Source organism: Nanorana parkeri, unplaced genomic scaffold (genome assembly GCF_000935625.1).
Source record: "Nanorana parkeri isolate BGI_ZX_2015 unplaced genomic scaffold, ASM93562v1 scaffold2979, whole genome shotgun sequence".
In the NCBI taxonomy this organism is placed as follows: Eukaryota; Metazoa; Chordata; class Amphibia; order Anura; family Dicroglossidae; genus Nanorana; species Nanorana parkeri.
Genome location: NW_017309247.1, coordinates 55,789 through 78,781, shown reverse-complemented (window position 1 = coordinate 78,781; position 22,993 = coordinate 55,789). Strand labels below are relative to the sequence as shown.

The following is a 22,993-nucleotide window of genomic DNA, read 5'->3' as shown; positions in this document are numbered from 1 at the left end:
GGCGGGTACAGCTGGCTCTGCCTCTAGATAGGCAGAGCCAGCTGTCACTCACGCAGCTGGGCAGATCCCGACGTCTAAGTCGGGACCCGCTCCGGCTGCGGCGTCTCAGTATACCGCGAGCTGTAGCTCCCTATATACTGAGCTTAGGGTGACGGGAGGACGCTAGTTTGTGTCCTCCCGTTACCCTAAGGAGAACTTTGGGGAAAAACACTGACCCCATAGTTCTCCTTTAAGTATCTTCAGCCTCTGCCACAGACCAGGCTCCTCAGACCTCTCTCACAGACCAGTTTTGGACACTTTTGGCCCACACAGGCAGCTAAGAAACAAACTCTCTTCTTGGCTCTGACTTCCTCCCCTGGACGTGGGAGGCAAAGAGTGGACCTCCCTGGAGCTAGATCCTCCCCAGGTAGCATCCTGGCAAGGAAGGGCAGGACCCCCGAACTCACGTAGTCCTCAGGCAGAGTCTGGAATGAAAAGCCCTTCCTAGAAGGTCTCTCTAATTATTTATCCCCCCTCCCTGGCCCACGTCGCTGGCATTAACCCCTCGGTGATTGGCCAGGACAGAATAAATATCCATAACACGATACAAAGTATCTTCGTCTATCTACTGGAGAATGTTCAACAGTAACGGGGAGAAGCAAACAATGTCCGTGGGCTTAGGAGGAACCCAACGATGCCAGAATACAAAGCTTCAGGCTGACTACAGCCCAGCTGCAAACACACATCCTCGTTACATCCGTATCTATTATGTGCTCCCTCGGAGTGAGCTGTAGAAGTATCGGGGGGCCCAGGAGATGATCATTTTAGCTCTTAGGCTTAGCATTGGATGTGGGTTTGCCACCTTTTGTTCAAGTGAAACCCAAACACTCTAGCGCCGCATTTAATGAGACTATAGAGAGAGCGAGGAGAGACCACCAGGAGACCGGCTATAGAGGATTACAAATCCCAGCAATACATACACAGCAATACAAAATCATATGACGCTACATACTCTGTGTTGTTCCGGGGGTCGCCGGGTCGCTCTCAGGAGCTCAGTGACTACAAGCGTGGTACCGTGATAGGTTGTCACTGAGTTTTAGTTATTGAACTCTGTAAACAGCCATGTTAAGTGCAGCAGTTAGGAATAGCCTGGTAGATATGTGAAGAGTACCCCATGGCCTTGTTTTTTTTTAAATAAACTTTTACCCCACAGGTGCATATCACATGGGCAGTAGGAGTAGAGAGGGGGAGGGGGTCATTTTGCAGACATTGTGTCCATCGTCAGCCTCTGGAAGAGACATTGTGACACGACGGATTAGTTTGCACTTTAAACTCATTTTACCTCAGTTCTGTAAATGATCAATTGCAGCTTTGTTTTCTATTTTTTTTTTTAAATGAGGAAGTGCGGAATCCGCCTGTCACCCAACTTCCTCTTCCCAGCCATCTGTCATGGACTACCATGTGCCCGGACGTCTCGTGTTTACTGCATGGGCACAACATAGTACATAGCCCGGGAAACCGGGTCACACATACTAATAACACCCCATTCTGGGGGAGGGGAGAGACTGATGTGACCGGCTCAGTGTTCTATGTACAGCACTGCGGTATATGTCAGAGCTTTATACATGTATAATAATAGTGTGTGACTGTGGGGGGACATTAGAGTGTAAGCTCCTCTGTACAGAGACTGATGTGACTGTGGGGGGACATTAGAGTGTAAGCTCCTCTGTACAGAGACTGATGTGACTGTGGGGGGGAGGGGACATTAGAGTGTAAGCTCCTCTGTACAGAGACTGATGTGACTGTGGGGGGGGGAGGGGACATTAGAGTGTAAGCTCCTCTGTACAGAGACTGATGTGACTGTGGGGGAGGGGACATTAGAGTGTAAGCTCCTCTGTACAGAGACTGATGTGACTGTGGGGGGACATTAGAGTGTAAGCTCCTCTGTACAGAGACTTATGTGACTGTGGGGGGAGGGGACATTAGAGTGTAAGCTCCTCCGGTTCAGAGACCGATGTGAGTGCTTGTAACATTCCGGATACATTTCCTTTACTGTTACAAAGTGGTTTTTTTTGGCTGGTCAGCAGGAAAAGTTCCGCCAAACTCAGCAAATGTTTTCGGGCCGCAGATGGTCGGTTTTGCCGGAAGACTTTGTTACACAATATATTTTCTGATCACATGACCTTGGAGGGTTACAATGTGGCAGACGAGACTGATAACATAAACCCGAATACAGGAGGAAGTGATGAGAGCGGAGCTGCGGGTCCATCACCGTTGAAGGGGGACTGCGTAATGTTTAGATCAGAAAAACAAAAATAATCCCAAACCCCAAAATGTCACATTGTATCCTCCTCGTCCTTAGATGTGGCGCCTGCATTCGTTTTCATGTTTCCTTTATTCTCACCTGGCCAGTAACACACTTCCTGTCATAAGGTGACACTCACAGTACTCTATCTATGGAGGAGCAGTGTTGTCACCCTAGAGAGCACATTTCCCTGTCTTTATCTCCATAACATAGATGAAGGTGTTTTGTAGTCCTCAGGGAGAACTGGAAACAATGAGCACAGGAAGTGATGATCTCTGGATTCCTGGCAGGATCAACAGGGATATAACAGATATAACAAAACACTTTGAATTGTATACTTAACAGACCAGAAGGGACGTAACGTTTGCTCGGAATAAACGGGCTGGAGTGGGACGAGGAGGATTACAGGACGAGGGAGTTCAGCCTCCAATGTAAAACAATACCACCTGAACACGGGTCTCACCTCTTGTGGCATCTCCCTGGGGAAGAAGAAATACGGGATGGAGGCCATGGCCGTGACACTGGCCGCCACAATGAATCCCATCCACCAGGCTCCGATCCAGCGCGGGTCACGCGGGGTCAGCACGATCTCGCCTGTGGAGAGGTCGGTGACAGTCATTGGCGGAGCTCTGTGTCGGTGTGTCCTGTGTGAGGAGCTCTGTGTCAGTGTGCCCTGTGTGAGGAGCTCTGTGTCGGTGTGTCCTGTGTGAGAGGAGCTGTGTGTCCTGTGTGAGGAGCTCTGTGTCGGTGTGTCCTGTGTGAGAGGAGCTCTGTGTCGGTGTGTCCTGTGTGAGAGGAGCTGTGTGTCCTGTGTGAGAGGAGCTCTGTGTCAGTGTGAGCAGAGCTCTGTGTTGGTGAGTGGAGCTCTGTGCCGGTGTGTCCTGTGTGAGCGGAGCTCTGTGTCGGTGTGCCCTGTGTGAGAGGAGCTCAGTGCCGGTGTGCCCTGTGTGAGCGGAGCTCTGTGTTGGTGTGCCCTGTGTGAGTGGAGCTCTTGTGAGTGGAGCTCTTTGCCGGTGTGCCCTGTGTGAGAGGAGCTCAGTGCCGGTGTGCCCTGTGTGAGTGGAGCTCTGTGTTGGTGTGCCCTGTGTGAGAGGAGCTCTGTGCCGGTGTGCCCTGTGTGAGAGGAGCTCAGTGCCGGTGTGCCCTATGTGAGTGGAGCTCTGTGTTGGTGTGCCCTGTGTGAGTGGAGCTCTGTGCCGGTGTGCCCTGTGTGAGAGGAGCTCAGTGCCGGTGTGCCCTGTGTGAGTGGAGCTCTGTGTTGGTGTGCCCTGTGTGAGAGGAGCTCTGTGCCGGTGTGCCCTGTGTGAGTGGAGCTCTGTGTCGGTGTGCCCTGTGTGAGCGGAGCTCTGTGCCGGTGTGCCCTGTGTGAGTGGAGCTCTGTGCCGGTATGCCCTGTGTGAGCGGAGCTCTGTGTCGGTGTGCCCTGTGTGAGCGGAGCTCAGTGTCGGTGTGTCCTGTGTGAGAGGAGCTCAGTGCCGGTGTGCCCTGTGTGAGTGGAGCTCTGTGTTGGTGTGTCCTGTGTGAGCGGAGCTCTGTGCCGGTGTGCCTTGTGTGAGCGGAGATCTTTGTCAGTGTGCCCTGTGTGTGCTGAGCTCTGTGTCGGTGTGCCCTGTGTGAGCGGAGCTCAGTGTCGGTGTGTCCTGTGTGAGAGGAGCTCAGTGCCGGTGTGCACTGTGTGAGAGGAGCTCTGTGTCGGTGTGTCCTGTGTGTGCTGAGCTCTGTGTCGGTGTGCCATGTGTGAGAGGAGCTCAGTGCCGGTGTGCACTGTGTGAGAGGAGCTCTGTGTCGGTGTGTCCTGTGTGTGCTGAGCTCTGTGTCGGTGTGCCCTGTGTGAGCGGAGCTCTGTGCCGGTGTGTCCTGTGTGAGAGGAGCTCTGTGTCGTTGTGCCCTGTGTGAGCGGAGTTCAGTGTCGGTGTGCCCTGTGTGTGCTGAGCTCTGTGTCGGTGTGCCCTGTGTGAGCGGAGCTCAGTGCCGGTGTGTCCTGTGTGAGCGGAGCTCTGTGTCGGTGTGTCCTGTGTGAGCGGAGCTCTGTGCCGCTGTGCCTTGTGTGAGCGGAGATCTTTGTCAGTGTGCCCTGTGTGAGAGGAGCTCTGTGTTGTTGTGCCCTGTGTGAGCAGAGTTCAGTGTCGGTGTGCCCTGTGTGTGCTGAGCTCTGTGTCGGTGTGCCCTGTGTGAGAGGAGCTCTGTGTCGGTGTGCCCTGTGTGAGAGGAGCTCTGTGCCGGTGTGCCCTGTGTGAGCGGAGCTTAGTGTCGGCGTGCCCTGTGTGAGCGGAGCTTAGTGTCGGCGTGCCCTGTGTGAGCGAGCTTAGTGTCGGCGTGCCCTGTGTGAGCGGAGCTTAGTGTCGGCGTGCCCTGTGTGAGCGGAGCTCAGTGTTGGTGAGCAAAGTTGGCAGAGACCTGAAGCCAGATACAGCCCAGAGGTCACGGTCCTCACGGACACACACTACAACCGGCTGGGATAAGTAAGCAGAAGCCGGCTGATGGATTACAGGAGTGATGGGGGTCATGGTACTCACTGGCTGGAATCTTGTCTATGTCAACGTAGTAACGCAGCATGGCTGACCCCAGGATGAAGGCGACTCCGGGCCCCATCACCGTCACAGCAAAGAGAATTCCTGAAATGTGGAACAAATACGGAATGTTACACAGCTGATTCCTCCAGATGGATGAACATACAAATGATTGTTCAGGCAGGTTAGACTATTGTGTACAAACACATTGTCCTCTCCCCATGGTGTTCTAAGATAGTCAATCACACAACTGGCACATGCGTGTGAAGAGAGGGGATGGACACCGCGGTCACACTGGTGGCTGAGCTTGTTTCCTTTTCCATAAATATGATTTCTCTCTTATTAAGAAGATCAGAAACAAGTCCTATTTCTACCAGCCAGGTGACACCCTACTGACCGCCACACCACAGTCCACAAGGATGGCCTTCCACTATTGGCCGGGCGGGCAGAGATGTGTCAGGTCACATGATTGGACTGGTCACATGTTTTTGCACGCTGTGACTGACGGGCATGGCACGATAAGCACAATCCAATGGGCATTGTGCCACCAAGGTGACTTGGCTGAATGCAATGGATTCCCCGTGCTTGGCAGCACCTCTCTGCCCACTGTCCCGAAAAATAAGGAATGCATAAAGCATGACATCAGCATTTTATAAATCATACCACGTGAGCCAATCAGAGTCCTGCATTTCTACTGATATACGGTCTGACCGGATTGGCTCTGGGACATGTCCTGGGCCCGCAGAACCTACTGACTGTGTTTAAATACTGGGACAGTCCAGTTTGATCTAGCAATGTTCTGGGGTAGGCCTATACATGGGGCAGCCATATTTGCTCCTCACGTCTGCAGCCTATGCTTCCTAATATATGGTGCTGCACGGCAGTTGTCTTTTGGTCATCCTCTTATTTCATTGTTCACCATCCAACATCTGTCTGATTAAACAGTAACAGTCCCTCCAATATCTCCTCAATGCGGCGAACATCTCACAATGCTCCAGGTAGCTACAGACCACGTGATCTAAGCTGCCGAGTCTTTAATTGCTGATATTCAAGAGAACTGTTCATTTGTATTTCAGGACCTTCGATGGAAAGACTTCCCGAGACACCAACACAATTTTATTAAGAGGACGAAAGGGTTAGGTGAGGTCATCGTCATGAATGATAAAAGTGGAAGCAGGAAATTAAGGGTTTCTCGGGAAGATTCTCGTCTAGCTCTACAATGAGGAAACACCAGTGAGTCAAGAGGGAAGCCAACATAGAGAGACACAGAAAGAGGAGGTGATGACAGAGTTTATAAAGTTCACCGACGTCAGTGGGCTGAGAAATGAGACGGGAATCAGGACTGAAAATAAAAGTGACCGACTGAGGATTCTGCCAGATATTCCGGCCCACCACCACTTAATGAAACCCCAAAACCAAAGCAAAAAGAGGCCTCCTCCCAGAGAAACTCACACTTTAAGAGGTGGCAGAAGGTTTCCTGTATTGGCCCGTTAACAACTTGAATCACTGTGAGCACCCTCAGCCCCCTATCATGTGTCCCTTATGCTTCAATAATCCCCCCTTCTCCAAATGTCCTTGACAGTTCTCTATCTCCCCCAGCTATCCCTAAATGTCTCTACCCATTCCCTAGTTGTCCTCTATACTTCTATATCCCCTTTTGCCTCAACTGTCCCTTACAGTTCTCTATCCCCAATTGTGCTTTATGATACTTTATCCCCCAACTGTCCCTTACAGCTCTCTATCCCCAAATTGTCCTGTCCATTATAGTTCTCTATCCCCCCAACTGTCCGTTACAGTTCTCTATCCACCCCCCAAACCATCCCTTACAGTACTCTATTCCCCCAACTGTCCTATACAGTTCTCTATCTCCCCAACTGTCCCTTATGGTTCTCTATCCCCCCAACTGTCCTATACAGTTCTCTATCCCCCCAACTGTCCCTTATGGTTCTCTATCCCCCCAACTGTCCTATACAGTTCTCTATCCCCCCAACTTCTGCTGATGGTTTGTGCCAACCCATCACTGTCACTTTGTAACTTTAGCACAGTTGCAGTGTTTTATGGCCACTGACTACTTTTTTTTTAACCTTTTCTTTCACTTAAAAGGGATTTCTCTTATGTACATACAATAATCACACCTTTAACCCAGTGATTCTCAAACTGGGGGATGCACCCCCTTGGGATGGCTAAGGCATACATGGGGACCTGTATAGGTGAATGAGAATTGTAGAAATGTCACCAGCACAACAGTCCTTTTAGGATAGCAAAAGATTCATATATTGAAGTTCTTTGTCATATGAACAAGCGCTTTCAGGACCACATAGGGTCCCTTCATCAGGCTTTACCATTGACACGCTGTGAATGGTTGGTATGGCACGATAAGCACAATCCAATGGGCATTGTGCCACCAATGTGACTGGGTCAATGCTAGAGCCTGATGAAGGGACCCTATGTGGTCCTGAAAGCGCTTGTTCATATGACAAAGAACTTCAATAAATGAAGCTTTTGCTCTTCTAAAATGATTCTGGTGTGCTGGTGACATTTCTACAATTCTACTGATATTTGTGGCGCCATCCGCAGTCACTGCGAGCACCCCCCACCACAAGGGACATTTCGGTAAGGATCACTGTACAGGTGAATGTTGTGTGTTCCCAGTGGGTTAGAACATGGGCTCACCCATTGTGGTTGCTGCAGCCATCTTTGGTTTATGCCGTGGAAATTTTTCATTCCTTTAGTGCTGCGATCAAGTGGATGATGAAGCATCTCTTGACCAGCACCCTATGAAATCACTCTGAATGTGTTCCCAAAGTGATCCTGGACTGGTTGGCAACTCTACCAACAGCAGCATCATGAGTGAGACACATGTGATGCCCCATCCCACCAGCAGTGCCCTTACCTTTTATGTGATCCAGATACCCGTTGTTATGGCCAATGCCTAACGATTTGAACATGGTGCTTTTGTTAGGATTTAGATGTAGCGATGGGTGTCTGGACCCTACAAAAGGTAAATGTGGCACTGGTAGGGTGGGGGAGGGACGACATTTCAACTGCTACTAAATGGGGGGCATAGCAGAAAAAGTTTGAGGAGGCCTGCACTAGCCTCATTTTCCCTCCTTCACCACTCATCTTACCTATGTATAAAGGAGAATTTCTCTTACTGGCGTAATCATCAATATACGATATTCCAAATGGCTGAATGGGCACTCCACCTATACCAAGCAGGATCTGGCCAATGAAGAGGATGGACAGAACGTCATTGTTCTCTGTGCCCATTTTTTTGACACATTGGTCGTTGCTGTCCCCCAGACCGGATTTGCTGGGCTGGCACACATCAGTTGTGTTGCTGTAGACACCTAATAAGAAGGAAAGATATATGAGATTCAATGACTCCATCAGCACCCTGACCCACATGGACCAACCATCTGGTCCTATCTAGAGGCGAACCAGAAACCTCTGTTGCCCCAGACAGCAGAAACTGGCAGCATGGGCAGTAGTGAATGCACTTGAGGTTCTGCCAGCCATGAGTCCGTATTCGAAGTTTCTTGGGCTGTGTACATCCCTTTTGATGTAGTGGCCAAACAGCAAAAGGGATAAAATATTATTCCATGATATTTTTTACTTGCCAGACTGTATTTAAAGTAACCTAGGTACTGCTGAGATACCCCCACCCAGTGCCCATATGGCTGGGGAATATCTATCAAAGCCTGTGATTGTGCAGACTCTGCCACTGCTTCTCAACCTACCTACTTTGTGGACTACTAGAAATCATCACTACACTGATTACCCCGACCTCTCTCTCTCTAAAGATCTGACAGTGCAAAGTGAAATGTAGCGGAATACACTATTATGCTGAGCTTAATCTATACATGGTATCACAAAGCCCCTGGTCGTCCCTGCTGACCACTCAGACAACCAACATGAAATAAAGGTGCTGCTGGTGGGCGTAATGTTGGCGCGGGTGGCGAGCGTATTGTTGGTGCGGGTGGTGGGTGTAATGTTAATGCTTGTGGTAGATTTAATGTTGATGCTAATGGTGGGTGAAATGTTGTTGCTGATGGTAGATGTATTTTGATGCTGTCCAGTGGATTTAATATTGGTGCAGGTAGTGGATGAAATGTTGATGCTAATGGTGGATGTAATGTTGGCGATGTTGGTGGATGTAATGTTGGCGATGTTGGTGGATGTAATGATGGCGATGTTGGTGGATGTAATGTTGGCGATGTTGGTGATGTAATGTTGGTGATGTTGATGGATGAAATGTTGATGGTGGATGTAATGTTAATGCTGATGGTGGATGTAATGTTGGCGATGTTGGTGATGTAGCAATGGCGATGTTGGTGGATGAAAAGTTGGTGCAGGTGATGGATGAAATGCTGATGATGAATGTAATGTTGGCGATGTTGGTGATGTAATGTTGGTGATGTTGATGGATGAAATGCTGATGGTGAATGTAATGTTGGCAATGTTGGTGATGTTGATGGATGAAATGTTGATCGTGGATGTAATGTTGATGCTGATGGTGGATGTAATGTTGGCGATGTTGGTGATGTAATGTTGGTGATGTTGGTGATGTTGGTGGATGAAATGTTGATGGTGGATGTAATGTTGGCGATGTTGGTGATGTATTGTTGGTGATGTTGGTGGATGAAACATTGGTGCAGGTGATGGATGAAATGTTGGTACTAGAGGTGGATGTATTGTTGCTGCTGGTGGTACAGCAAATGTTGGTGCTGGTGGTTGATATACTTTCTTTCCTGGGGACAAAATTCCACAAGCACTGGGAATATACAACTATATCTTCAAAGCCAGGCCTCACACTGAGCAACCTTTTATTTTTGAATGTTAGTTGAACGCCGATGTGTTAGGACTGCTGAGAACACAAGGACACTTACTGGCATGGGACTTGTCATACTCATACTGTCCCATTAGAAAGTGAGGTAGACACATGATGAATCCAGCAATGCAGACCACCAGAGCACCAAAGGCAATGAAGCGAGGCCGGTGCACCCGACTGCCAAAGTAGCTGACAAACACAATGAGAATTGTATTTCCGATCTGAAACATGAAGACATTAAAAGGCTCATTGGTGCTACTCAGTCGATGTAAAATTGAATTGAACAGCCTCATTAGTTTTACATTTTGCTGTCCATAGACAATTCTCTTTGGAATTCTTTTTTTTATCATTTTTTTTTCTTCTGATTACCTCATTGAAGGATGACAGAATCCCTGATGTCTGACTGGAGAAGCCAAAGCGTTTCTCAATAGTCGATATGGTGCTTCTCAGGTAGCCGGTCAGGAGGAGCTGTGACAGCTGAAGAAGCCCATGGCAAACCACAAAGACCTGGCATCAAAACACGACAAAACAACAATTATGTTCCAGCTTTAGAATCTCTGTGCAGAAGAGAAGGCCCCGGCTAGAGGGGAGAGCACGTACTGAGCTACAATGCGATCCAGCCAACAGAGATCAGAAAGTTCATTTCATTTACCTGCAGATATGCCCTAAAAAAGAGTACCTTGGGTATATGGCTTCATTGTCTACCCCCATTGCACGAGTATGATCACTCATGTGAAACGTTTACTGGATCCTTCCTGAAGTAGCTAGCTGAGTTTGGAGAAACTGGTTGAAGCTGATTGATTACTTAACCCCAAGGAAATAGCTATTTGTTTGACTGGTAGATCTTGGCATACCAGTATGAAGGTTTGAAAGATACTACGTTGGCTCTATATGAAACTTTGGCTGCTGAGAATCAGATTTGTGGGAGATGATGACATCTTGATGTCAATTCCCAACCTGGGTGAACTTTGTGTAAATAATTAACAGCAGATACATTGTACGAGCGGTGGTTTTCAAAGATTGTTTTGTTCTGAGACTCACACACCTTGCAGGGAAATGTTGAGGCTTTTATCTGATGGAGTGATACCACGTGAGGTGTAGACTCTGCACGAAGAGCACTTGAACTCAACTCTGAACTTTTACTATGTACCATAGGGGGAAGCATTGAAGTTAAGTTGGACTACGTGCGTCAGTCTACCTCGGGAAGAAACGACATTGGATTAAAAAAATGGCTTGTTGAGAATTCACTGAACCGTGCGCATTATATATGGAATGAATTCAACATTATATTACAATATAATGAATATTAACATTTGCTGCTGCTTGATAACTATACACAAGATCCATTTATACAATACAGTCAACCGTTGAGGTTCAGCAATTGGCTTTGATGATGAAGATATGGTCAGCCTGTATTTGGCCCTTATTATAAATACTATGTCTGTGGAAGCTTTAAACCTGTGGGTTGCGACCCAAAAGTGGGTCACAACTCACTGTTGAGGGGGTCAGAGCATCCACTTCTGCTGCGCTAGGTGAGAGGCTCCTCAGCCTCCTCCTAGCGCAGCAGTGTCAGTCAGCGGGAGGACAGCAGAGGCTGTGAATATAAAAGTGCCACTATGCACACTCCCTGGCTGCTGCAGCGACATCTAGTGGCCGGGCAGTGTGTACAGCGGGGCTTTTCTATTCACAGCCACTGCTCTCCTCCTGCCTCCCATACAATGTGAGCTCTGCAGGAGGCGGGGGCATCTAAGCAGTGCTGGGGCTGAGAAGGCTGCATGGAGACAGAGCAGGCAAGCAGGTAGCAGGGGCTGAGGAGGGCTTGTATTCATGTGAGTGTGCTTCTATTTTTAGTCCCAAGTCCGGCACCTTACTAATTCTGGAGTCCAGCGCCTTATTAATTCTGGAGTCCAGCGCTCCGTTGGGGGTCACCACAACTTGGCAAATGTTACCAAGGGGTCCCGGCCTTGGAAAGGTTTGCGAGCCACTGCTGTAAACTGACTCTCATTTTCTTTAGCAGCTGGGAGTCTGTTAGTCCTTCTTCAGCCAACTGTCGGCTTTCCAATGGAAGTGGTTTGGGCGGCAGTAAAGCCACAAAGCCACCACACAGGCTGGAAGGTGTTGACCGCCCCTGACCCAACTACCCCCATCATGTATCCAGGGCTCCACTGCTCCTCCTGAAAGCCCAGAACAGCCAAGTTGGGTGTCAGTGAGTAGAGTTGATCACTGATCTACCCTCTGGTGAATACCCCGGAAGTGATGACTATTTCATCACTTCCAGTTTCTGAGCTGTCATTCCCCAGCTGCTGTGGCCCGGGTAGAAGCTGATCAAGCACGATCAAGAATTATATAACATATTGTGATGGTCATTTGTATTGCAACTTCTGCTTTTTCCCTTTTTATTGCAGCAAGTAGCAGAAAAACGACATGTTAAATTAAATGCTAAAAGTTAATTCACTGCACTGTTACCCCCCCCCCCCCCCCACACCTGACCCCGGATTCTGTCCACAGCTCTGGTCCCTAGTAGTGCCCTGGCTATGCTCTATACTAACAGCTCTCCTGCTACCTTGATTTGATATGTATATACTTCATGTTGAGATCAATGGCCATAGGAAAGTTTATGGGGGAAGCCCACCAAAACTTTGCTATGGGGCCCCCATGATCTGTAGTCACGCCCCTGAGCAGCAGGATGTGGAACAATAGATACAAAAATGGGTTACATACATACCACGTAAAATGTTACACAATGTCACATGTAACATATACTGTAGTGTGTTAGAGGAAAAAAACACATACTGACAAAGACTACCAGTTCATGATTGAATAACAAGCTGCCCGCCTCACCTGGACTGGCAGGACCAGCAGTGCAGCATTCTTTGTATAGTTTGCTCTGTATAGAGAAATATAACCAATGTTCACAGCTGACTGGGTGACTGGCTGGTATGTGAAGGAGCTCAAAGACTACCTGTCAGACCCGGGAGGTCTGTGCGCATATCTGCAGGAATTAGCTGTTATTGTCAGTATGTTTTTCTCCCTCTTGCACGCTATATGTTACATATGAGATTGTGTAACATTTCACCTGATATGTAAGTTACCTTCTTGTCCTCCATCGACATCCGCAATCATATAACGGAATAAAACACCTAAAGCGTGCAGACATAGTGAAGAGGCCTCAAAGTTCAGCCAAACATTAGATTAGGGAGCATGTGCGATCTTCTCTATTATGACTATAGTGCAATCGGGTGCTTGGTAGGGGGTTAGAGTGTTCCTCAAGCTGACGGTGTCCTGGGATTTCTACCAGATACATTTTGTAGCATTTACAGAGAATGGCGGAGAAACTAGAAAAAGAAAACTCAGCAGTTAGCTTTTATATCAAAGGGATCAGAGGGGAATGGCCAGACCGGGCCAGGCTGGCAGGAAGTCCACAGTTAGGGTTAGAGTTAGAGATAGAGTTAGGGTTAGAGGTAGGGTTAGAGTTAGAGATAGAGATAGAGTAAGGGCTAGAGTTACAGATAGAGTTAGGGTTAGAGTTACAGATAGAGTTAGGGCTAGAGTTACAGATAGAGTAAGAGATAGAGTTAGGGCTAGAGTAAGAGATAGAGTTAGGGTTAGAGTTACAGATAGAGTTAGGGCTAGAGTTACAGATAGAGTAAGAGATAGAGTTAGGGCTAGAGTAAGAGATAGAGTTAGGGCTAGAGTAAGAGATAGAGTTAGGGCTAGAGTAAGAGATAGAGTTAGAGATAGAGTTAGGGTCAAGGTTAGAGATAGAGTTAGGGTTAGAGGTAGAGTTAGGGCTAGAGGTAGAGTTAGGGCTAGAGGTAGAGTTAGGGCTAGAGGTAGAGTTAGGGCTAGAGTTAGGGTTAGAGGTAGAGTTAGGGGTTGAGTTACGAGTAGAGTTAGGGCTAAAGTTACAGATAGAGTTAGGGTCAAGGTTAGAGATAGAGTTAGAGCTAGAGTTACAGATAGAGTTAGGGCTAGAGTTACAGATAGAGTTAGGGTCAAGGTTAGAGATAGAGTTAGAGCTAGAGTTACAGATAGAGTTAGGGCTAGAGTTACAGATAGAGTTAGGGTCAAGGTTAGAGATAGAGTTAGAGCTAGAGTTACAGATAGAGTTAGGGCTAGAGGTAGAGTTAGCGTTAGGGGTTAAGGTTAGAGTTAAGGTTAGAGTTAGAGATAGGGTTGGCGTTAGGGGTTAGTGTTAGACTTAGGGTAAGGGTTAGAGTTAGGGTTAGGTTAGAGTTAGCGTTAGAGTAAGCACGTAAGGGTAGGTGCCCCAATAAACAGAAATCAATCTCAAAGCATCCACCATGCAAAACCTTAAAGAGGATGTACTACAGAGCAGCAGACAATGCCTGGGCCCCACCCCAACATAGACTCCTGAAGATTGGAAGAATGCATGGTAAGAGAAACTAAAGTTCCTGCAGTGATACACTGATATCAGGGTCAAATTTAGGACTAAACCCCTTCAAAGGTCCTCAACCTGAGTGTGTGGCTGACAACCGTCCATGATGTCACCTGCTAAAGTCCTTAAAGAAGAGCTAAAATGGTTCTGAAGAGAATCTTATTTTAATTGTTTTTTTATGTATAGGTGTTTTTAGAATATACAATCTTTGCTTTACAAATAGACGTTTGATAATGGACACTGGGTTCCCAGAGCTCTATGGGTCAGCTAAAGAGAAGGCACAGTAGCAGTTATCTTCTTTTACACACTTTTTGTTTCTCATTGAAACATCAAGCGCTGGAGGATCGGGGAGGGGAGGGGGGAATCCAGTCCCTCCCCTGTCACGTCTCTCTGCCGTGACAGGATCGAGAAGTGAGCGAGCGCCGGTATGTGTTCGCTCACTTCCCGATTTCCTGAGCCGACCTGTGACAGTTTCATTGTCACAGGTCGGCTAGAACTATGAGGATGAGTGAAAAGCCCCTCCCCCCCCCCCTCATAGTTCTCCTTTAATGTTAGAGTAAGAGAGTGAGAGTGAGAGTTAGAGATAGAGTAAGAAGGTAAGGGTAGGGTTTGAGTTCGGGTTAGGGCTAGAGTAAGAGGACAAGGAATAGAGTTAAGGGTAGAGTTAGAAGGTGAAGGATTAGGGTTAGAATAAAAAGGTTAGGTTTAAAGTTAGGGTTAGAGCAAGAGGATGGGGTTAGAGTAGGGATAGACCAAGAGGGCAAGGTTTAGGGCTAGAGTAGAAGGGCAAGGGCTAGCGTAAGAGGGTAAAGAATTAGGGTTAGAGGAAGAGGACAAGGGATAGAGTTAAGGTTAGAGTGAGAAGGTGAAGAATTAGGGTTAGAGGGTAGGGTTAGAACAAGAGGATGGGGGTTAGAGATAAAGTAAGAGGGCAAGGGTTAGGGTTAGAGTTAGGATTAGAGTAAAGGAGCGAGGGTTAGAAGGGCAAGGGCTAAAGTAAGAGGGTAAAGAATTAGGGGTAGAGGAAGAGGGTGAGAGTTAGGGCAACCAATGACCAAAAAAATGAAGACATCAGCTGCTGGGAAAATGGTGGTGGTGACAATGGAATGGAGAGGGGCGCACAGACCTGTCTTTGTTAGAGGATGAGTAAACTCAGAAATAGGTTTTCCATAATCTACATTATTGTGCCTCAACCCTCATGCCCTCCAGTGCAACCGCCCTTCCTTGCCCCTTTTCCAGATACCATCAAGCCAGTCATGTGATGTTCAGACTCTTCTTCCACTTTGGATCTTTACCAGCAGTGGGCAGCCCTCAATGATGCAGAGAGACCATGAAATCAGCACCACTCTTTGAATCAATGTATGTCAGTAAAAGGTGCCATGGTGCTGCTTCCTCGGGGGCGGGTCCATGACATGCTGCCCTAATGGGATGTCATCAGAATGATGCTGGCCATCACTCAACCCAGATAACGGAGGACATCTAGCGGAGAAAAGTAATGACTGCACTGGACACGTGGGAGAGGAGGTGAGAACTGCAGCCAGAGCTGTTTTATTGAACACCTCCCGGAGCCCGAATTTAGTTGGCCTTTAAGATGGAGACAATACAATGCTTCATGAAATATGCTGATCCAGGAGAAAAACCTCCAGCAGTATTTGGATAATAGTTAATAAATAAAATAAAAAGCCACATGCCAAATAATAGCGATTGTACAACTGTGAGCTGTCCGGGGACATAAATTGAACCTTGGTAGCGGCTTATCATACGAGGACACTTTGCCCTGCTCTGGCCGCGTTACCTTGATGTTGTTGAACGGATTCCGACAGGACGCGCCATTCTTTGTTTGGGGATCAGCGCAGTTGTTATGTCTGGCTGCCGTCATCTTCCAGCTTATAGTTGTATCCTGCAAAGAAACAGAAAGTTGAGAATTGTGAAAGGCCGCTCAATATTTGTGTTCTGGGCGGAGGCCAATCCCATCAATCACCAGTCAAGGTTCTGAGACTTTGTACATCTCAAGGAAGGAAGTGGCTGAACAAGGACCTCCATGGCACTCACCAGGGGTTATTAGAATGAAAGCTGCACATGGGGTGTCCCTGGACATCTCTGGGGTGGGAAGAAAGGGGGGTGGCTCTTTATGTACATTCTGTGGGTGGCTCATGGTGGATGTGCCGGGAGCAGTGGGGGCTGGCACGTGGTTCAGGGCGTCCCACCAAGCTGACTGACATCACTGGTCGCCAGGAGCTCGATGGGACGGCAGCCAGAGCATCCCGCTCAGCTGCTGACAACCAATGACGTCAGTGATCTGTGTGGGACGGCAGCCAGAGCATCCCGCTCAGCTGCTGACAACCAATGACGTCAGTGATCTGTGTGGAACGGCAGCCAGAGCATCCCGCTCAGCTGCTGACGACCAATGACGTCAGTGATCTGGGTGAGAGGCCGGCCAGAGCATAACAGATTGCTAAGAGCTCTTAGCAACCTGGCCAGAAAGGGGGCGGCAGGTATGCCCACAAGACCCTATGAGATGCCAACTGAGGCAACAACCATCATGCTGCCTCATTATAGGGAAGGCTACTGTATATAAAAGGTTATGTATGGTGTTGAGGGAAGAGGCGGGGGGCTGTGCTACAGAATTGACCCTTCCTGGAGAAGTCAGATTTTCTAGCAAGTGAAGTAATATGCATAAAATATGTTAGATGCACAACGGATCTTATGGGAAGCTGTTTGTTGATCTGAATGGTCTAGGACAGGTTCTCTTTTTTTTTTTGCACATTGGGTCTTCTTGGTCTGTGTAACTGTTCATGTTTGGGGGTCCTTTGCTTACATACTTTGTGCTGAAAGGGAGGTATGGCAATGATATAGATACATGGAGGTGATGCATTTCTTCATCACGTATATGAGCTACAAAAGCAAATTTCAGAGTCTTGGCTGAAAATATGAAAGCGAGCAACGGTTTCCCATTAAGGTCACATGATATGTAATGTATACGCCATTCAAAGCCGCTCAATACATGTTTACGTTGTTGCTGCCAAATCGAGTCATTAACTCTCCTCTCCAGAATCAGAACCTAAACACAGCTGTCATAATGCCAAACAATGAAGTATCCAGCCCTTGCTGAGTTCCCGGGTCTGTACACCCGCTGTCCCATTATGAGGGGCCCCCACCATCCCTGTGCTGAGTTCCCGGGTCTGTACACCCGCTGTCCCATTATGAGGGGCTCCCGCCATCCCTGTGCTGGGCTCCTGGTCTTCATAATATACAAATGCAGCAGGAGGAGCACAGAGGTTGATGGGTGCACACAAGTCTCTGGTTTGCAGGAACAGAGGTGAGAATTACGGTCGGGGGTTTTCACTGGTGAAGACACATAGGAGGACTTTGCTCAGTCAGGGATTGTGGAGAACACTGACACAATACATCGTTTGTTTGACGCCATAACTGTAGGTAAGGGGCAGAGGAAACATATAAACAATTCCTCCACAAGGAGCTGAGTCCACGCCCACCGCACTCTGCCTATAACTAAACTATCACTCTGGGGTGGAGCTGCACTTTAAGCCCAGAAGAATTATAAGGAAGTCAGAGTGCAAAGACCGGATTTGCAGCCTTGGCCTTATAATAATATTACATATTTGCTGCATTCCGAACACAGCGAGTGAAGGTCCAATGCTTAATACTGATACCTCAGCTATGTGCAGAGTGAATACAGCGCTCCGTCATGTGTCAGAGCTCTTCTGAAGTGCACGCTCTCGGCAATACATTATAGAAACTAGGAGCCAGGAAAGAAGATTGGGGCGATGCCTATTCCTTTGCCTTCAAGGTGCACTGTAGATGGTGCTATGGTGGGTTTAATACTCAACGCTTTTCGCCTTGAAAGCTTCTTCAGGAGAATAGAGAGAGGAGCCAGACAAAGAAATAGGCATACTCCAAATGGGGGACCCCCTGGAGGGAGCAACGCCCAGGGCACCAGCAACCAAGGAGCTCTTGCACAAATCTTCTTTCCTGGATCCAAACACGTGTGTCCCCACACAAGTGCGTGTGTCTCCAGTAGCCGGGAAAAAAGATTTGTGCAAGAGCTCCTTGATTGCTGGTCCTGGACGTTGCTCCCTCTGGTGGTCCCCCACTTGGAGGATGCCTATTCCTTTGTCTGGCTCCTCTCTTTATTCTCCTGAAGAAGCCTTCAAGGTGCACTATAGATGGTGCTATGGTGCTTTTCACCTTGAAGGCTTCTTCAGGAGAATAAAGAGAGGAGCCAGACAAAGAAATAGGCATAGCCCCAATCTTCTTTCCTGGCTCCAAACGCGTATGTCTCCTGGAGACATACGCACTCCTGTGGGGACACACGCGTTTGGATCCAGGAAAGAAGATTTGTGCAAGGGCTCCTTGGTCGATGGTGCTCTGGACGTTGCTCGCTCCGGTGGTCCCCCCATTTGGGGGATACCCATCCCATTGCTGGCTCCTCTGTCCGTGCTTTGTTAGTGGTGAACATCTCTATTCTCCTGAAGAAGCCTTCAAGGTGAAAAGCGTTGAGAATTAGGGCTTGTTCACACCAATCGCGGAGCAGATCCAGAGCAGAGCAGGTGCAGACCGGATCAAAACTGCATCCAATGTATTCCTATGGTGTTTTGAGCTCCAGTTCACATTGCAGAGTGCAGATCCAGAGCAGATCCAGAGCAGCTGAAAAAACTGCGGCAAGCCCTATTTTACCTGATCTGGAACGCATCAAAAACGCATGCAAAATGCAAAAACGCATCAACAACGCATGCAAGTGCCTGAAAGCCCATGTTAAACTTTAAAAAAAAAAATATATATATATATTTTTTTTTTACCAAAAACGGCCCGGAACGCATCAAAAACGCGGCAAAAACACATCAAAAACGCGGCACGACCCACTGCACTGCGTGTGCAGAAACCTGACCGGATCTGCTCTGCATTTGGTGTGAACAAGGCCTTAAACCCACCATAGCACCGTCTACAAGGCAATCAACCAATCAACCGGCTTGGAATATCTCTGTTGTGAAAGTGAAGCTCACTCAATACCTATCTGTTAATTGCATAGCTCTGAGTGGGTTTATGGGAGATGTGCCAACCCATGTGATGGAGTTGATGTCGGTTTTAATCTTTATATATAAAATATATTCTTTTAATCTGCACAATTAAAATTGGAATTTTAGCTTAAGACGACGTTTTGCTGCTGCTCACGGTACCTTCAAAGCCCCACACGTCTTGTTACCTACTAGTTTCTATAGTGTCAGAGGGTGTGGTACACACTTCTAGATATAGGGCCCACCACACTCATGCTTGGTTATAACAGCTCAGCTCCTCCTAAATTTGAACGTACGTACAGAAGAGGTATGTAAGAGACTTCAGGTCTCAGAACGGCCATCATACACCACCAACAGCACCGGGGCTCTACCAACAGCATCATGTGATCACCCTATACAATACCATGGAGGGGAAGGTTGGAGATATATCCGGGGGCAGAGTTGTGGACGGCTTTGTAAGTGATTGTTAATAATTTGAATTTTATCCTCTGGGCTATTGGAAGCCAGTGTAGGAATTGGCAGAGGGGGGTGGGGGATGGATGACAGTGCAGGGATTGGCAGAGGGGGGTTGCAGACACTGAGCGGTTGGTTAAGTGAATGAGTCTAGCAGCAGTATTCATGATGGACTGAAGGGGGGAGGAGCCTGTGTAGAGGTCGGCCAATGAGGAGGGAGTTGTAATAGACTAGACGAGAGATAACAAGGGAGTGGATGAGTAGTTTTGCGGTCTCATTGGTGAGGAAGGGGCTTATTTTGGAGATGTTGCGAAGGTGAAGGCGGCAGGATCTGGATAGTGATTGGGATGACATATTAGGATGATCAGTAGGTACAGGTGGCTGTATAATGTGATCCTGCCAGTAACACACTTCCTGTCCTAGGGGACAATGCTCACTCACTGTACTGTATCTGTGCAGGAGCAGTGTTGTAGTTGGTGTGGCGGGGTGGAGTTCTGTAGTGCATAGAGGTGGACTCAGAAGTCTGTGTGGGACATCATTGCAGAGGACATGCAAACTGGATTTCTAGCAGGTTCAACAGGTATCTTTCTTCCCTTATTGAATAGATATAACAAAATGCTTTGGATGCTTTTTGACAGACCAATAAGATGCAAATATGATAAGCTAAGTAGCAAATAAACATCGATGACATCACCTTCAATGAACTTCATTGTTCTGGACAAGGAATACGGGAAGTCTGCCCAGTCCTTGTTCTTTACAACCAAGCCCTGCTTGGGTGAAACGCATCAGTGTGGGTAGTGTTGAGGCGGACCTTCTGTAATCTTTATCCACAATAATAAAGTTAATTTAAGCTGACATCATCGAAGTGCAGCCGGTTTCATTGCCTTTGACATGCAGGGAGCGGGGGAGAGCTCTATCCAGCCGGGACCCCAATCCATAGTAATGGGCAGTTTCAGGGCTAAGGAACGACGGTCCTCCCTTTGAGTGTTTTACGAGAAGTTCATTGTGAGGGTTTACATACCCTTTAAGTTCATGACCCCAAAGGGCACCTCAGATGAGGGTCAAGCTGCATCTTGGTTGAACTTCGATGGACATCATCTTTTATCAGCCTGACTATGTTGAGAACCCCAACAAAGCCATTCCTGTGAATGCATTCTGCACGTTCCTCTCCTGCGTTCATCTATCTGAATGACGTCTGCGTTCATCTACAGGGGTAAATTGTCACCACCACCAATGTAGGGAATGCCGACTAGCTATTCGGGAAGTTCAGAACACTCAGAATGAGCCCATCGGCTGCCCATAGTCTTAAGATAAATTCTTGAACAAAGATGACCCAATGTCCACATGGTGGCCCCCCGACAGCCCCAAACGACCGATCTCAGGAGACAACGTGGCCAGAGGGTTTAGGAAAGTTAGTGAGATTGTTCCTCTGGTCGCCTTACCACTCTGACTCAGCAATTGGACCGGTCCTGAGCAGGGCAGAATATTGGCCAAAAGCCGTCATGAGATGCTCCAGAAGGTCCTTTCACCTCCATGAAGACATCTGCACCCAGTTTACCATGCATGGGTAAAGTATGTAAACCTCAACAATGAACTTCTCTGATTTGCTCCACTAAGGTCTGTTAAATACACATACCTGTTCATGCCGCCAGATATCTTCCTGTGTTCTCTGCCTGTTCTGCACTCCAATCAGTTAGCATTGTTCCCAGTTCCCTCTCTCTCTCTGATGCAGAAGAGGAAGGGTGGAGGTGTTCTCTAGTCTCTTCCTAGGGCGACAACACTGCTCCTTCTAAGATACAGTACAGTGCATGAGCGTTGTCACCTTAGGATAGGGAGTGTGCTACTGGCAGGATCACCAGGTGAAAATTAAGGACAAAAACAAATAAAACTAATGCAGCCCCCACATCCAATGACTAGTAAGCTGCCATATACAACATTTTGTATCTTAGGTTTAAATATGCTCTAAACAAAATGTATCTTACTCTTCACACGCAAGCCCTTTATATCCCGGATATTCCAACCAGTGCAAAGATCAGAACTTAAAGTTTAGATAATAATGTTATTCAGGCAAATATTACCTCAACAGCTTCCTCAGACAGGCGCCCAGGTGAGGACAGTACACCACTACTGTCTGCTGGCTGACTGAAGGTAACTTGTGCACGCTTGTTAGTTTTCTAAGAGGCTCAATAACCTTTAAACACACAATAAACCAGAACGGCAGCATTCACACCCCCAGCCAACCAGAGGTCATAACTCCAGGCTACGGAGAACACTCTGACTTATAGGCTGGAGGTTATACAACTCCATCAATAAATACTACTCAAGGGCTCCAGTTACACAACCACACCAGCCTGAGTTACTACACACCTCAGATCTGTGAGTAGAGTCACCACAGCTGGCTGTGTGGTCAAAGTCATTGGATACGGAGGAACCGACCTACAACACCACAGCCTGAGCTGGTGACATCCACAGAGCAAGGTGATATTCTAGAGTTTGCTAAACCAGGAGATGATCCAACACCACAGCCCGTGCTGGTGAAATTCAGAGTGCGGGTGATATTGGAATTTTGTAGAACATCTAACTGATGATTCAACACCACAGTTGGTTCTTGTGACAACCAAAGAGCAGGGTGATGGTGCTGGTGACCTCCACTGACGGGGGTGACATTGCAGTTTGGTAGAACATCTAATGGATGATCCACCGCTAAAGATGGCGCTGGTGACCTCCACATAAGGGGATGACATTGCAGTTTGGTAGAACATCTAATGGATGATCCACCGCTAAAGATGGCGCTGGTGACCTCCACATAAGGGGATGACATTGCAGTTTGGTAGAACATCTAATGGATGATCCACCGCTAAAGATGGCGCTGGTGACCTCCACATAAGGGGATGACATTGCAGTTTGGTAGAACATCTAATGGATGATCCACCGCTAAAGATGGCGCTGGTGACCTCCACATAAGGGGATGACATTGCAGTCTGGTAGAACATCTAATGGATGATCCGCCACTAATGATGGCGCTGGTGACCTCCACATAAGGGGATGACATTGCAGTTTGGTAGAACATCTAATGGACGATCCACCACTAAAGATGGCGCTGGTGACCTCCACATAAGGGGATGACATTGCAGTTTGGTAGAACATCTAATGGACGATCCACCACTTAACATGGCGCTGGTGACCTCCACAGAGCTGGCGATATTACAGAGTTTGCTAGATCCTCTGACAGATTCCTATATCCCTTGGGGTTGGTGAGGCGTTTCACCCTCAGGTCTGCACATTCTCCACAGACAATCCAAAGGGTGACAAATAATCCGGATCTATTATTATGTAAAATGGGACAAGAGAATTCATAACGAGGTCAGGACACACACAATTCCTTAGCAAAACTGAATCAGGTCTTCTCAGTTCTGGAGCCCCTTCAAGATACAGGAAACCAATGTGAGTGTCACTCTGCTGGCTTCCATCCATTCTCACTGA

General features: G+C 47.8%; 1 protein-coding gene across 1 annotated transcript in view; it reads right to left on the bottom strand.

Moving 5' to 3' along the window:
- Positions 1 to 15,921, bottom strand: part of LOC108802608 (solute carrier organic anion transporter family member 2B1-like) — a gene marked incomplete at its 3' end in the record, with an annotated part of 21,145 nt that extends 5,224 nt beyond the window's left edge. The window contains exons 1-6 of the mRNA XM_018574464.1: positions 15,820 to 15,921; positions 9,995 to 10,132; positions 9,684 to 9,846; positions 7,923 to 8,144; positions 4,801 to 4,899; positions 2,748 to 2,878 (exon numbers count right to left, since the gene is read on the bottom strand). Coding sequence (XP_018429966.1) covers positions 2,748 to 2,878; positions 4,801 to 4,899; positions 7,923 to 8,144; positions 9,684 to 9,846; positions 9,995 to 10,132; positions 15,820 to 15,903 — 837 coding nt within the window. The remainder of the gene's footprint in view (positions 1 to 2,747; positions 2,879 to 4,800; positions 4,900 to 7,922; positions 8,145 to 9,683; positions 9,847 to 9,994; positions 10,133 to 15,819) is intronic.
- Between the last annotated feature and the right edge of the window lie 7,072 nt (positions 15,922 to 22,993).